The sequence below is a fragment of the Zalophus californianus genome, chromosome X (assembly GCF_009762305.2).
Source record: "Zalophus californianus isolate mZalCal1 chromosome X, mZalCal1.pri.v2, whole genome shotgun sequence".
In the NCBI taxonomy this organism is placed as follows: Eukaryota; Metazoa; Chordata; class Mammalia; order Carnivora; family Otariidae; genus Zalophus; species Zalophus californianus.
The window spans coordinates 45,617,063-45,630,657 of NC_045612.1; the positions used below are offsets into that span (position 1 = coordinate 45,617,063).

The 13,595-nt window shown below is 40.9% G+C and overlaps 1 protein-coding gene across 2 annotated transcripts; it reads right to left on the reverse strand.

Moving 5' to 3' along the window:
- Positions 1–289: 289 nt before the first annotated feature.
- Positions 290–1,856, reverse strand: LOC113930867 (protein BEX1-like). 2 transcript variants are annotated; one of them, XM_027608440.1, is made up of 3 exons: positions 1,709–1,856; positions 1,267–1,348; positions 290–920 (listed from the first exon to the last, which is right to left on the reverse strand). In XM_027608440.1, the coding sequence occupies exon 3, from the start codon at positions 913–915 to the stop codon at positions 529–531; it is 387 nt and encodes a 128-aa protein (XP_027464241.1). In that variant the 5' UTR covers positions 916–920; positions 1,267–1,348; positions 1,709–1,856; the 3' UTR covers positions 290–528. The 2 variants fall into 2 exon arrangements, with proteins under 2 accessions (XP_027464241.1, XP_027464243.1); XM_027608442.2 differs by lacking the exon at positions 1,267–1,348.
- Between the last annotated feature and the right edge of the window lie 11,739 nt (positions 1,857–13,595).

The following is a 13,595-nucleotide window of genomic DNA, read 5'->3' on the forward strand; positions in this document are numbered from 1 at the left end:
CTTGTTTCATAGTCATGTACAGTCCTCGTCCTCACTTTATAAAGGATTACTGGGTTTATTCATCTGGCTAAAATATCCAAATTTCATACCAAGTGTTTATGAAGTGACCCTTCTACTTTCACAAGGTCATTAAAAATAGTTTCCATTTCTTCTAAAACTACAGAAAATATGAAAGAAAACACATCGACTTATAAGTCCCTATATTAATCCTTTGGTATATTTAATTTCAGCATTTTTCACTGCATGTACTAAATACATAAACATAAGATTTGAAATAAAAATACAGAGGTTGCTTTTTTTAGACTGCTTTATTGGTTTCACAATATAATGACCATCTCTCCATGCAATAGGTAAAGTTCTCCTGCTAACAAAATCTTACAGATTGGATCAAAAACACATTCAACTCGAAGTAATAATAGACGTACTAGAAATGAGTGACATCAAAAGGTTTACAACAAAGCTATATCATGAACACATAAGTTTAGAAAGCAGGTGTCTCCCTATTAACTTCAGAGAAAACACCAGGATTCAAGGCATAAGGCAAAACTCATCATGATGGTCATGGTGAGGGGGGTCAGTGCTAACTGCCCTCAAACTATGACTGAACTGCTTTTCCTTCAGCTTTTGCATGAGTTGTCTCATCTCCTCCCCAATTCTTTCCACATTCTCTTCTCTCATCCTTCCCTGTGGCTCTTCAAGCCTCTGAATCACATCCCATCTATACTGCTGGATGGGCTGCCTAACACGGAACCGCCTACGATTTACTCTAGGCAGACAATATTCACCAGTTTCCAAAGGGAGGGCCAAGGGCTCTCCTTTATTAACAACTTGCTCCTTTTCATCTTTTTTTTCATTTTCCTGGTCGGTATTTTCCATGTTGAGATTTTTTACTGCGTGCTCCTCTTTGGACGCCATTGCTCCTAGGAGACAAAAGACAAAAGAAGGGGTTGAGTTTTTGGTGGACAGGTCAGCACCGAGGACAGAGGCCTCACTACTCATCTTTCAGAGCCCTCGATGTCAACGGTTTTTTAAAATTTCATTTTCCTACCTGAAAAGCTTTGTGCGTCCTCTAGGGGGCCTCCAAGTCCGGACCCCCCCACCACTTCTCTGTCCTACCTCCCCCCCAAACCCACCATTTTCCTACAGATCCATCCCCAAACTTCCGCAGTCACCAAAATGGAGGACAGGGGACAAGGGATGGGGTAGTTGGAAGAGGGTCTCAAACTGTGCTCTGCAACCGCCCCCCACACTGACCGCAGCACCGACCTGGGCCTATCCTTGCTGTCTCCTTCTCCCAATTCTCGCCGTGAGTGCGCCGACGCGACACTTGACACCTAGACCCGCAGACCTGCAGAAGGCCGGCGTGGAGGGAACAGGGGCTGTTGCGAAGCGCTTGGCGCCGACCCGCCAACACCTGGTCCCTTCTGGGTCCCGGCCACCCCTGGCCGCCCCCCATCCGCATCTCCCACCCTCACCCATAGCCTCCCCCCACTCCGCCCCGGAGGTTCACCATTTTCCTGTAGGAATTCGGGTGATTTCCAATTGCTCTTGGTTGCTCTGCTGCCCTCCCGGCCGTCCCAGCACCCCTACCCCAGGGGGCCACTACTGATGTTCCCAAGAATGCCGCTGCGCTGATCCCCTGCGCCGGCTTTGGGAGTAGGCGGACCGCTGCCGCCCTGGCCTCGCGCGCAGGCCCGGGAGCCCTTACCTGCTCTGCTTTCCTCGCGCCCGTTGCCAGCCCGCCAGGCGCAGGACAGCGGGAAGCCGGTACCCAGAAGCTGGACTGACGACTGCACGGAAGGCTGCGTTGCTCTGCAGCTCCAGGTCACGTGAGGGCTCCGCGTCACCAAGGCGTTCTCACCCCTCCCCCTCCACTTCCTCGGGCGGGCGGGGAGTTCTACTGGACTCTGCCCACACCTCTGCACGCACCAACTCCCCCTCCGCTTGTCTGTGAGCGGGGCTACAGCGCGCACCATCTTGTCACTCAGCTCTGTTCTCTTCAATCTGAGGGCGCGCAAGGGGGCTTACCGCCTTATGGTTAGGGTTTGCCTTTCTCTGATTACCGGGGAGGGTTTGCATATCACCCACCCCTCTCCCCAAGGCCTTCGCATTGGCTTGGTCTTTTCAGTTTTTTCTCCTCTTCTTCCTGGCTGTGTATCTGCTTCCTAAAAATTTCTCTTTATTGTTTTATTGTTTTTTTAAAAATCAGTATTGTTTCAAAAAACAAAAATATGAAATTTCATTTTTAAAAGACATGCTTCAACCTGGAGAAGTAAAAAGAAAACTCATTTTTTATGTTCTGCACCACACAGAAAATATTTTCTCTGGACTCCACAGAACTTCATTTTAGAACATTCTAGATTGTTTTAAAATTTTGTAAATAAAAAAAAGGAAGGAGGCTTTGTGGGGGGCAGAGAACCTTCTTGAACACAAATGGTGTTTTGAAAATGATCCAGGAGAAATCTAGTTGTCAGCTCTTGGTCATTTTATATAAATAATCCACCAATTCCCCCTTTCTGGAACAAATTTTAAGATTTATTAATAAACATTTATATTTTATTCTATTATGATTAACATTCATTATATATAGAAAAGAATTTGCTAACAACTGAAGTCATCTGCTAAAATTTAATGGCTATTATTAATGATGATTTTGAAGACCTAAGCAAAGGGAAGGGCTGTGAGGTGGTGGCAGATTGAGGGATGCAGAGATAGTCCGATTGTCCCTGCCCTGATAAGAGATTGGGAAAGTGCCCATATTCCCACTGCCACATTCCAGAGCTTTTTATTTCCTACATTCAGGCTCTTGACTGGACTTACTCCAAAAATACAGATGGACAAGTGACCAAAGTAGTGATCTAAGTAAATTCCTTTAGTTTCTTCCCTCCGTTTCTCCCTCAAATTCCCACCTAGTGACTCATCTCCCAGACAGATGTGGGTGTGTGTGTGTCTGTTCTCATACCTCTTCTATACCTCTGTAGTAGAGGAGTCAAAGAATAGTAGGGAATTGATTGCTGTGGAGAGAGCCTTCCAAATCTTCCTGTTCTCTCCTCTTTGTTACCTTGTCCAGGTGGAAGCCTTTGTGGGACATTTCTGCTATCTCTTACCTGGGTTAAGAAGTGCAGACTGCTGGGATCCTCACCCTATCCTGCCCACCTCCAGGACACTCAGGAAGAACCCAGCCTTGCTGCAGGGTCACTATCTGCCAGTCCATGCTCACCCTGGTACTCCCTCATTCATGCCAGGGCCCAAGGAACACTATCTACTGACCATCCTGAGTAAACTTAGATTAGTTATTCTCAACACAGAAGTCTATGGAACAGATACTCAAATATTATCTGTATGTGTGAGAAGGTAGTAATATATTCACCTTTTTGTGGGAGAGAGAGGCCAAACTTCTTAGCTGATTCTCAAAAGAGGCCATGATTCCTCACCCCTAAAAAAGTTTAAAAATCTCTATATATGCTGTCTCGCTCTCTCTTTAGCCCTTTACTTTCACCCTAGACCTGTTTCTTTTTCAATTGTTTTCTGCCTTAGTATTCACCCATTGGCAAACCCAGAATCTGGGCATCATCCTTGAATCCCTCATCATTGTCCCTCATATTCAATTAATAACCAAATCTAACTAAGACTGTCATATCTTTTTAAAAAAGCAGTATGGAACTATAGTTTACATACCATAAGATTTGTCAACTTAAAGTGTACACTTCAATGGTTTTTAGTATATTTATAGATATGCACAACCATCACCATAGTCAATTTTAGGAATTGACCATTTCATCAAAAAGAAACTCAAAAAGTACACTTTTGCTATCACTCCCCATCCTCTCATTGTCTCCAGGCCAAAGCACCACTAACATAATTTGTCTCTATAGATTTCCCTATTCTGGATATTTCATATAAATGAAATCACACAGTATGTATTCTTTGGGGATTGACTTCTTCATTTAACACATTTTCAGAGTTCATGGCAACAATACAATAATCATTTAAAGAACTGTTAAACTTTTTCCAAAGTGGTTGATCATTTTAAACATTCCTACCAGCAGTATATGAAGGTTCTGATATCTCCACATCCTCATCAACATTTGTTATTTTCTGAAATTTTGATTCTAGTCATATTAGTGAAGATGAAGTAATATCTCATGATAGTTTAGATTGGCATTGCTTAGATTATTAATGATGTTGAGCATCTTTTCATGTTATAGTTCTACTCCCATTCCAATGTGTGTGTTTTGTCCCCAAACCACCAAACAATTCTCTGGTATCAGCTGGGTGTCCTACAGTTAACTAAATTCTGACACTTTGGAGATAGTATCAGATTCCACAGATTAAGGGCTCAGTTCTACAATATTGCCCTCTATTTCAGATGCTAATCACAAGTCCAGGTTGTTACTTGTGCTTCTGACTTACTGACTATAAATCAGAAGTTCTTCCAACCCCCTCCTTCGGTTTGATTAATTTGTTTGACAGGCTAACAGAACTTCAGAAATCAATTTACTCACTAGATTACTCATTTATTACAAAGGATATAAATCAACAGGCAGATGAAGAAATACATAGAGTGAGATCCTGAACAAAAGAGCTCTGTCACCATGGAGTTTTTAATGCTGCATGGCAGCATATGGAAGCATTCTGGTTCACCAACCTGGAAACTCTCTGAATCCCATCCTTTTTGGGTTTTTATGAGGCTGCATTACACAGGCATGATTGATTAAATCATTGGCTATTGAGGATTGATTCAATCTCCTGCCCATCTCCCCTCCTTGGAAATCAGGGAGTGGGACTGAAAGTTCCAACACTCTAATCATGGTTGTTTCTCTTGGCAACCAGCCCAGCCCACATCTTTAGGGGATTTCCAAAGTCATCTTATTAATGAACTCAGTTGTGGTTGAAAGAGACTTGTTATGTATAACAATGACATCCATTTTACCTTTTTGGTTCTGAAGTGACAAAAGACCAAATATTATGACAAAAGATTGCTCATATCTTATTGCTCATATCTCTTAGGAAATTCCAAGGGTTTGGGGGAGTTTTGTGGCAAAGGCAAAGATCAAATATATTTCTTATTATAAATCACAATATCACACATGTGCTTATCAGTCACTTGTATATATTTTTTGGAGAAATGTCCATTCTGACCCTTTGCTCATTTCTTTTACAATTTTGCATCTTCAAAGTGTCCATTTTCCTACATCTTCACCAACCCAAGTATTATCAGTTTTTTTCATCTTTGCAAATCTGGTAAATTAAATTAATTAATTTAATTAATTTTAAAAATAAAATAAACATCTCACCTTACTTTTCATTTCTTTGTTAATATACTTGAGACTCTTTCTTCATGGTTAGTAGATATTCTTTTTGTGTCTGTGACTTGATTGTTTTTGTGTTCTTTGCTCATTGTTCTAGTAGTGTGTTTAGCATAATTTGAGTCCTTTTAGCTGCACAATGGTTGGTGAAAGAATGCAAGAACCAAAAAATGGGGTTTGTATAATAAAAATCAAATGGCCATCTTGGGTTTCTTATAGCCCCAATTATTCACTGAATTTACAACCATTGTTTGCACACTGTGATTTCTCTGAATCAGGAGCAGACTGTTGCCATGTCACAGGACATCAGGATGACAAAAGTCTGGCAACAAGAGGTTATTTTTTCAGAAGAAGAATGAACTCTATCTACATATGCCAAAAACCTTTATAGTTTCTGTTCTTGCTGCCTTTGCATAAAAGTCATCCAGGGCATTTTCCTGATACTCAATTTCAGTCCTTTTACTGTGAACCTCAATTTTGATCATAGCAATTTCGGAAGGTAAGAGAATAGCAGCAAGAAGGTCATTTACTTGCTGTCCATTTTTGATTGAAGTCCCAGTGGCTGAAAGGAAACCCCTTGGTTTCTATAACATCCCCAAATACAGATGGCCCCAAAGGCATACTGGCTGTCAATATAAATATTAACAATTTGTCCTTTGATAATTGGCATGTTCCGGTAAGGGTGTAGAGCTCTGGTTGTTAGGCTGATTTAGCATATGGAAGGTTTACCCTCTCAAGTAGTACGTACTGGGTAGTAACAGTATAGTCTGCCTGGAAATTCCAATTTTCATTTTTACAGTATGATCATCAACAAACAAAATTACATCAGGATTAGTCAAAGGGGCATCTCAAAAACCAGGAAGCACTGTCATAAAATGTGATATTATTACCTCAAAATCATGGGCTTTGCCCTTGTCAGGCAAGGGTAGTAACAACAAGATTAAGAATGTTGCAGTGTTTAAGATGGAGGGTGGAGTTTGTAAATAAATGTCATTTCTGGAGCCTGGGAAGATGGCAAAGTAGGAGGACCTAAGCTCACCCCATGCCATGTTTACAACTAGATATCACTCACAGCCAAGTAAATAAACTGGAGAACAATCTGAAGACTGGCAGAACAAACTGCACAACTAAATGTAGAGAAGAACCTGTATCTGAGAGATTACGAAGCCAGAAACAGTGGTAGGGAGCTGCCTGCAGGAAGGACAGAACTGGGGGCACAGAGAGGGGAAAGCACCAGGGAACCCATGGAGGTGGGGGGTGGAAAACAAGTCCCCATAACATCTGGCTTTGAGAACCAGAAGGGATGAATTCCATGAGTTTGCATAACCAGTGGAACTTGGAGTCAGGAGTTTTAAAATTCAACTGACTCAGCACTTGGGAGATTCTGTTGGGCAAGTGATAGTTGGGTTTCCACCCTTAAAGAGACAATAGTCCTCTGCAAGGCAACATAGAAGTGACAGTTTGCATAATACTTGGGGCAAACAAGAGAGAGATCTGTTTATACTGATTTCAGAGATTGTTGAGGGACTTTTCCAGGAGCAAAGGAGCTGGTAGACACCATTTTCCTCTCCTGACCAACAGCATAAACACAGAGCCACCTGCAGGAAGTGGCGCTGCATAGACACTCTCTACCTAACCTGCTAGCAGTGCACCCCATCCATGAGTTCTCCTGAGGACTCACCCCCTCCAAGACCTCTGGCTTCAGCCCTGGGCTCAGTGCAAATTTTGTTAATGCCTTGCACACCCTACCCAGTTGCCATCTCCTGTACCGTGCCTTGGTGGCCACTGGGCTTTGGCTCAGTGCAAATTTTGCTATCACCACACGTACCCCACCTAACTGCTGCATACACAGACACCACCTGCTGCACTCAGCTGCCACATGCATAGATGCTGGGCACCCCTGGTCACTGCCCGTGCTGTGCACCTCACCCTTGGTTGCTGCTTTGCTTTGGGGGATCCAGCTTAGGACTAGTGGCTCAGCATAAAGTTTTCTAACACTGCTGTTCTGCCCCCAAGCCCTCTGTGGTCATACCCCCTCAGAGCCTGCCTGCCTGGGTCTCACTAACATCGCACAATGCAAGCAGAGCTCACATCAGGCAGAGAGTTAGTGCAGACATTTGGACTGAAAGGCAAAGTACTCAGACACAATAGCAGGACTCAAAGAACATGTATAGGAAACTCCCTTGAAGTGCCAGATTCTGGTGAACAGGGGATACTGTACTTCAGGGCACTACAGAACCTCTTCTTCATAAGCCCACCACTTACAAGAGCAAAAGATGTAGCTGACATTCCTAACACACAGAAACAGACACAGAGAGGTAGACAAAATGAGGAAACAGAGAAATACGTCCCAAATGAAAGAACAAGACAAAATTACAGCAAGAGATCTAAGCAAAACAGAAATAAGCAGTATGCCAGATAGAGAACTTAAAGTAATGATCATAAAGATACTTACGGGACTTCAGAAAAGGATGGAAGACATCAGTGAAACCCTTGACAAAGAGATAAAAATAGCATATCAAATATGAAGAACTTAATAAGTGAAATTAAAAATACAATAAATGGAATAAAGAGAAACACAAGAAGCAGAAGAATGTTTCAGTGACCTGGAGGATAGAAAAATGGAAAGCAATCAAGCTGAAAAGGTGAGAGACAGACAAATACTGCATAATGAGAATAGACTTAGAGAACTCAGTGACTTCATCAAGCATAATAACACGTGCACTATAGGGATCCCAGAAGGAGAAGGGGGGCATAAAATGTATTCAAAGAAATAATATCTGAAATTTTCCTGAATCTGGGGAGGGAAACAGAAATCCAGATTCAGGAGGCACAGAGATTCCCCAACAAATTCAACCCAAGGTGGTCTACACCAAGACACATAATAATTAAAATGGCAAAAAAATAGTGATAAAGAAAGAATTTTAAAGGTTGCAAGAGAAAAGAAGACAGTTACATAAAAAGAAAACCCCATTAGGCTATCAGCTGATTTTTCAGCAGAAATTTTACAGCCAGAAGAGAGGGGCACACTACATTTCAAAGTGCTGAAAGGGAAAAATCTGCAACCAAGAATATTCTATCCAGCAAGGCTATCATTCAGAATAGAAGAAGAGATAAAGAATTTCCCAGAGAAACAAAAATTAAAAGAATTCATGAACTCTAAACCAGCCCTACAAGAAATGTTAAGGGGAACTCTGACTGGAAAACAAAATAGATTAGCAAGAGTAAGAAAAATAGGAAGCACAAAAACAATAAACAAACAAACATATCTGTAAAAATCAGTCAAGAGAATCACAAAATAAAAAGATGGAAAATATGATACCAAATATCTGAAATGAAATGTGGAGGGAAGAAGAGTAAAGAATGAGTTCCAAACTGAATGACCATAGGGCGCCTGGGTGGCTCAATCGTTAAGCGTCTGCCTTTGGCTCAGGTCATGATCTCAGGGTCCTGGGATTGAGCCCTGCATCGGGCTTCCTGTTCAGTAGGAAGCCTACTTCTCTCTCTCCCACTACCCCTGCTTGTGTTCCCTCTCTCGCTGTCAAATAAACAAATAAAATCTTTAAAAAATTGAATGACCATAAACAATATAGATTGGTATATACAGAAGACATATATAAATGAAATGGTAACCACAAGTCAAAACAAAACAAAGCAACAGTAATACATATGCAAAAAATAAAGAGTAAGGAATCCAAGTATATCAATAAAATAAAATCAGCAAACCATGAAAGAAAGAAAAGAAAGGGTTCAGGGACTGAAATTTTAGTAAGTTCATAGAGTGGAGAAGCCAATAGAGAAAAATTAGGAACCCATAGTCTACAATAATCAGCCAAATATAGGGATCCATGAAAGTATCACTTAGTTGAGGACCTAGGGAATTCGTGGATTAGTGTAATTCTTTTTTGTGACAGCTGGATTCCGACAGTGCTTAGATTATGACTTAGGTAATGAACAGTGTCTGAAGATAATTGTAATTTCTCCTTTGAGACTTCATGTCCTTTCTCAGCTAATTGTTGCAGCAAATAAATGGAATTTTTATGGATGCTTCTGTTATAACTGAGCATAACAAGAGGCTGTCTCCATACTGTAGAAGATTTCCTTGAGAACTGGAAGGTACTTAAATCCTGGTAGAGCATTTGGGAGAAATAAGAAGAGGCCTCAGTGAACTCCTGAGGCATGACAAGTCCAGGTATATTGTTGATTGTTCCAAGTAAAGGCAAATAGATATTCTCTGTTGGAGTCTACAGGAATGCTGAAGAAGGCTGAACATAGATCCACAACAGTGAACCATTTTTTAAGTCTGGTGCAAGTTGTGACAAAAGGGTGCTCAGGTTTGGAACAACCAGGAGATGGGGAGTAACTGTCTTGTTAATAGTTCCCATGTCTTGGACAAATTTCATCCTCACCTGTTAGGTTTTCAGTTTCTGGACTGGCAAGTTTGGTGTGTTACAGGAGGGGCCATGTCTTTTATTACTGACATAAAGCACTGTATGGCCTTGGGCTTTAGTGGATATTGACGTGATTTGGGCAGAGGTTTAGTTATGTTTATCTCAACTTTTATAGGTCCTGCACTTTCTATTCTCCCATTGTCAGTGTTAGAGGTAGCCCATGAATATTCAAACACCTGGATTAAATTAGAGATCTTTTGCTGGAATTCTTCCTCTTCTATATCAAAGAAAGATTGTCAGAAACAGAAGATCAGGTTCAGGTTGGTCAGGAAATTCTATAGTAAGGTCTCTGAGGCAAAACGTATTAGCCTCTTCAATTTAGAAAGGAGATATCTACCTAATAGATTGACTAGAGCTGTATCACAGAGCAAAAATAAATGTTTTTCAATGAAAAGTCCCAGAGTCTTTTGCACTGGTTGAGATAGAGGCTCTCTTTGAATTTTATTAGATACTTCCACTAATAGAGGTTTTTTTTTTCTATTCAGAGAGATCTGTTGTCTTATGACAGTGGGGTTTAAAGTAGAGTGTAGCTCTGGTATCTACCAGACTTTGGCAAGATTTCCCATTATTTTTGATTTTAGTGTCCTCTTGGTTTTTTAAGGGAATAACTGGTGGCAGTGTACCAGAGAATCCTTTAGTCTTGTCAACCCTGGGAGAGATCCATATGGGGCCTCTTCTTAGAGGGTAGATATGAAAGCATTCATATCAAGTTCATGTTGAATGATTTGCACAAAACCTTTGAGGACAACCTTTTTTTGTCCATTCTAGTTGATTACAAATGAGACAATGCTTCCTGAGTTAGTGTTTTGATGATGGACTCCTAGGAGAATTCAATGGGGAAGGTGCAGATGTTGTTTTGAGTTTCTGGCCTTGGAGCTGTTGCAGCTGTAAGGCTAATAACTTGGACTTTTGTTTACAGTCTTGTTCCAACATCCTTTCAAAGTGCACAGCAATGATCATGAATTAACTCAGAAAGTGGATTTCCATCTTATTTTCTGCCTCTTAACCCACTAATCTCAGGAGATAATCAATTTACAAATAAGGCAGCTAGAGCAGATTGGGTAACATCATTTATTGTACAGAACCCAGAATGCCATAGGAAGAGAGCTTCCAGACAAGCTTTAAAGTCTGCCACAGATTCATCTTTCCTTTGTTTGCATGTTTGAATATTAGACCAATCAGTGAAGGCAGGAATGACCCTAGGAATAGCTTTTAAAGATGGTTTGCTATTTTGCAAGCTTTTTCTGGTCCATAAGGGGGCCATGTTGAAAATCAAGTTTCTCAAATATAATCCTCAGGGTTATGATATTCTGCTTCTGCATCAATTTTGGGGCTTCACTAGGTCCTACCAGCTTGTGCACAAGTTGATAAATGTCTTGCAGCCCAAGATTATAAGCTTTTATGAGGACGCTAAGTTCTTCTGAAAAATTCTGGGGATCCTCCCTGGGTTTGGGAAATTAGCTATAGTCCTTAGTTCAGTCTTTAACCAAGGAGTAAAAGATACATGAAGGGGATCACCTGTAGCACTGGGTGGTTTTATTTTAAGAGTTAATGGTTAAATAGTCTCTTCAAAATAGAAAGACAATTTAGATAAAGAATTAGTATACTGTGAAAACTTAGGTAAATGAGGATAGAGAGGAGCAGTAGGAATCATGTCAGTCTTATAGTCTTTTTTTTTTTAGGTACCTCTTGTGTCTTTGATCTTTCACTGGCTGTTAGCAATAAATCTTTCAATGAAGCTATTTTGGAATTTTGAAGTCTTTTCCAGGCTTCTCCATACCAATTAAAATAGGTGTCCCATTCTGTTTGATTTAGGAACACTTGTTTCAAGTGCACTTCTTAAATAAACAGTCTTGGAACACTCTGCATAATGGCCATTGTAATTCTAGGTTGTCTTTATTAAGATTTTGCTATTTTTTTTTCGTAGGGAGGCAAGATGGCGGAAGAGTAGGGGACCTTATTTCATCTGGTCCCTTGAATTTAGCTAGATAACTATCAAATCATTCTTAACACCTATGAATTCAATCTGGAATGTAAGAAAAGAATTTCTGGAATTCTACAAATAGAAAATGGACCACTTTTTGCAAGGTAGGAGGTGCAGAGAAATGATTCTGAATGGATATATCAGAAGATAAATGGTGGGGGGCTGCAAGGCTCCATAAGCTGGCTACCGGAAAGTGATAAAGCCCCTGAGCTCAAAATCAGAACTTTTAGAAATCTGCTCTAGTGAGAGATGTCCCTACCTGAAAGGTGTTCAGGTGGTGAAGTGGGGCAGAACACTAGGTGGGACAGTGTAGTGTCAGGATCCCTGGGGTCACAGAAAGAACAGGGATGCCTGAGCCAGCAAAGTTCCCAAGCTTTGGAGCTGGTAAACCAGTTAAAGTCAGCGATCCTGGGAGTGGGATCTCAGCTGAGTTTGCCATAAAGCATGAACTGTGGCATGATTGGGCGACTGTTCTCCATGCAGGGACCCTGCAAAGAGCAGAAACTCGGGGACCCTCGACATTGGGGCACACCACAGGAGTCTGCAGATTTTGGCACATATAAAAGTGAAGACTGCTTTTTCCTGAAGATTTACTGAAGAGATGGAGCCATGATATTTCAGCACTGGGGCTGGAGATGGGGGGGGGGGGTGGCCATTTTTATTTTCATCCTCTAAAGTGGCAGGGAAAGCCTTCAGGGAACAAAAGCCACATAGAGCAACCTGAAGCAGCTTACATAGACCTCAGGCCCCTGGTAAGGGGCGGTGCAACTTCACCCAGGCAGATACCTGAGAATCAGTGCAGCAGGCCCCTCCCCCAGAACACCAGCTGGAATAACAAGTGAATACCAAGTTTACCAAGCACACAGAACTGAAAAACTCCAGCGCTAAGGGAAAATAGGACATAGAATTTGGGAGTTTTCCTCATAATTCTTTTATCTTTCAGTTTAAAATTTTCCTTTTCTTTTTTCCTTTTCAACTAGTTTCTTATTTTATCAATTCTTTGTTTTTAAGTCTTTTTTTAACTTTCATTCTTACATTTACATTTTGTAGATATATTCATCATTTTAGCTCCCTTTCACTGTATTCAATTTTATTTTTGTATATATTAAATATGTATATTTAATATATATATGTTTGCTTTCTTACAATTTTAGGATTTAGTGTCTCCAAAATACACCCAGGACCAAGTAGATCACCCTGTTTTGTCCACCTGGGAGATTATATGCTCTCTTCTGCCCCCCTTTTCTTTTTCTATTTCTTTTATTTTTTGGTTTCTGACCTCTTCAGACTTCTCTAATGTGTGTTTCGCTTGGGTTGTGGTTAATATTTTTTATTTTGTTCTCTCGTTCATCCATTCTTCTCTGGGCAAAATGACTAGAAGGAGGAATTTACAACAAAAGAAAGAACCAGAGGTAATACTCTATGCCACAGATCCAATCTATATAGATGTAAGTAAAATGTCAGAGCTGGAATTCAGGATAATGATTATAAAGTTTCTAGCTGGGCTTGGAAAAGGCATAAAAGACACTACAGAATCTCTTAGTGCAGAAATAGAATTTAATCAAGCCGAGATTAGAAATGGTTTAACTGAGATGCTGTCTAAAATGGATGCTCTGAAAGCTAGGGTAAATGAGGCAGAAGAGAGAGTCAGTGACATAGAAAAGATGATGGAAAGGAAGGAAGCTGATGAAAAGAGGGAAAAACAACTGATGGACCATGAGGGGAGGCTTTGAGAAATCAGTGATACTATAAAGTGAAACAATATTAGGATTATTGGGGTCCCAGAGGAAGAAGAAAGAGAGAAGGGGAAAGAATGTGTATTTGAGCAAATCATAGCTGAGAACCTTCCCT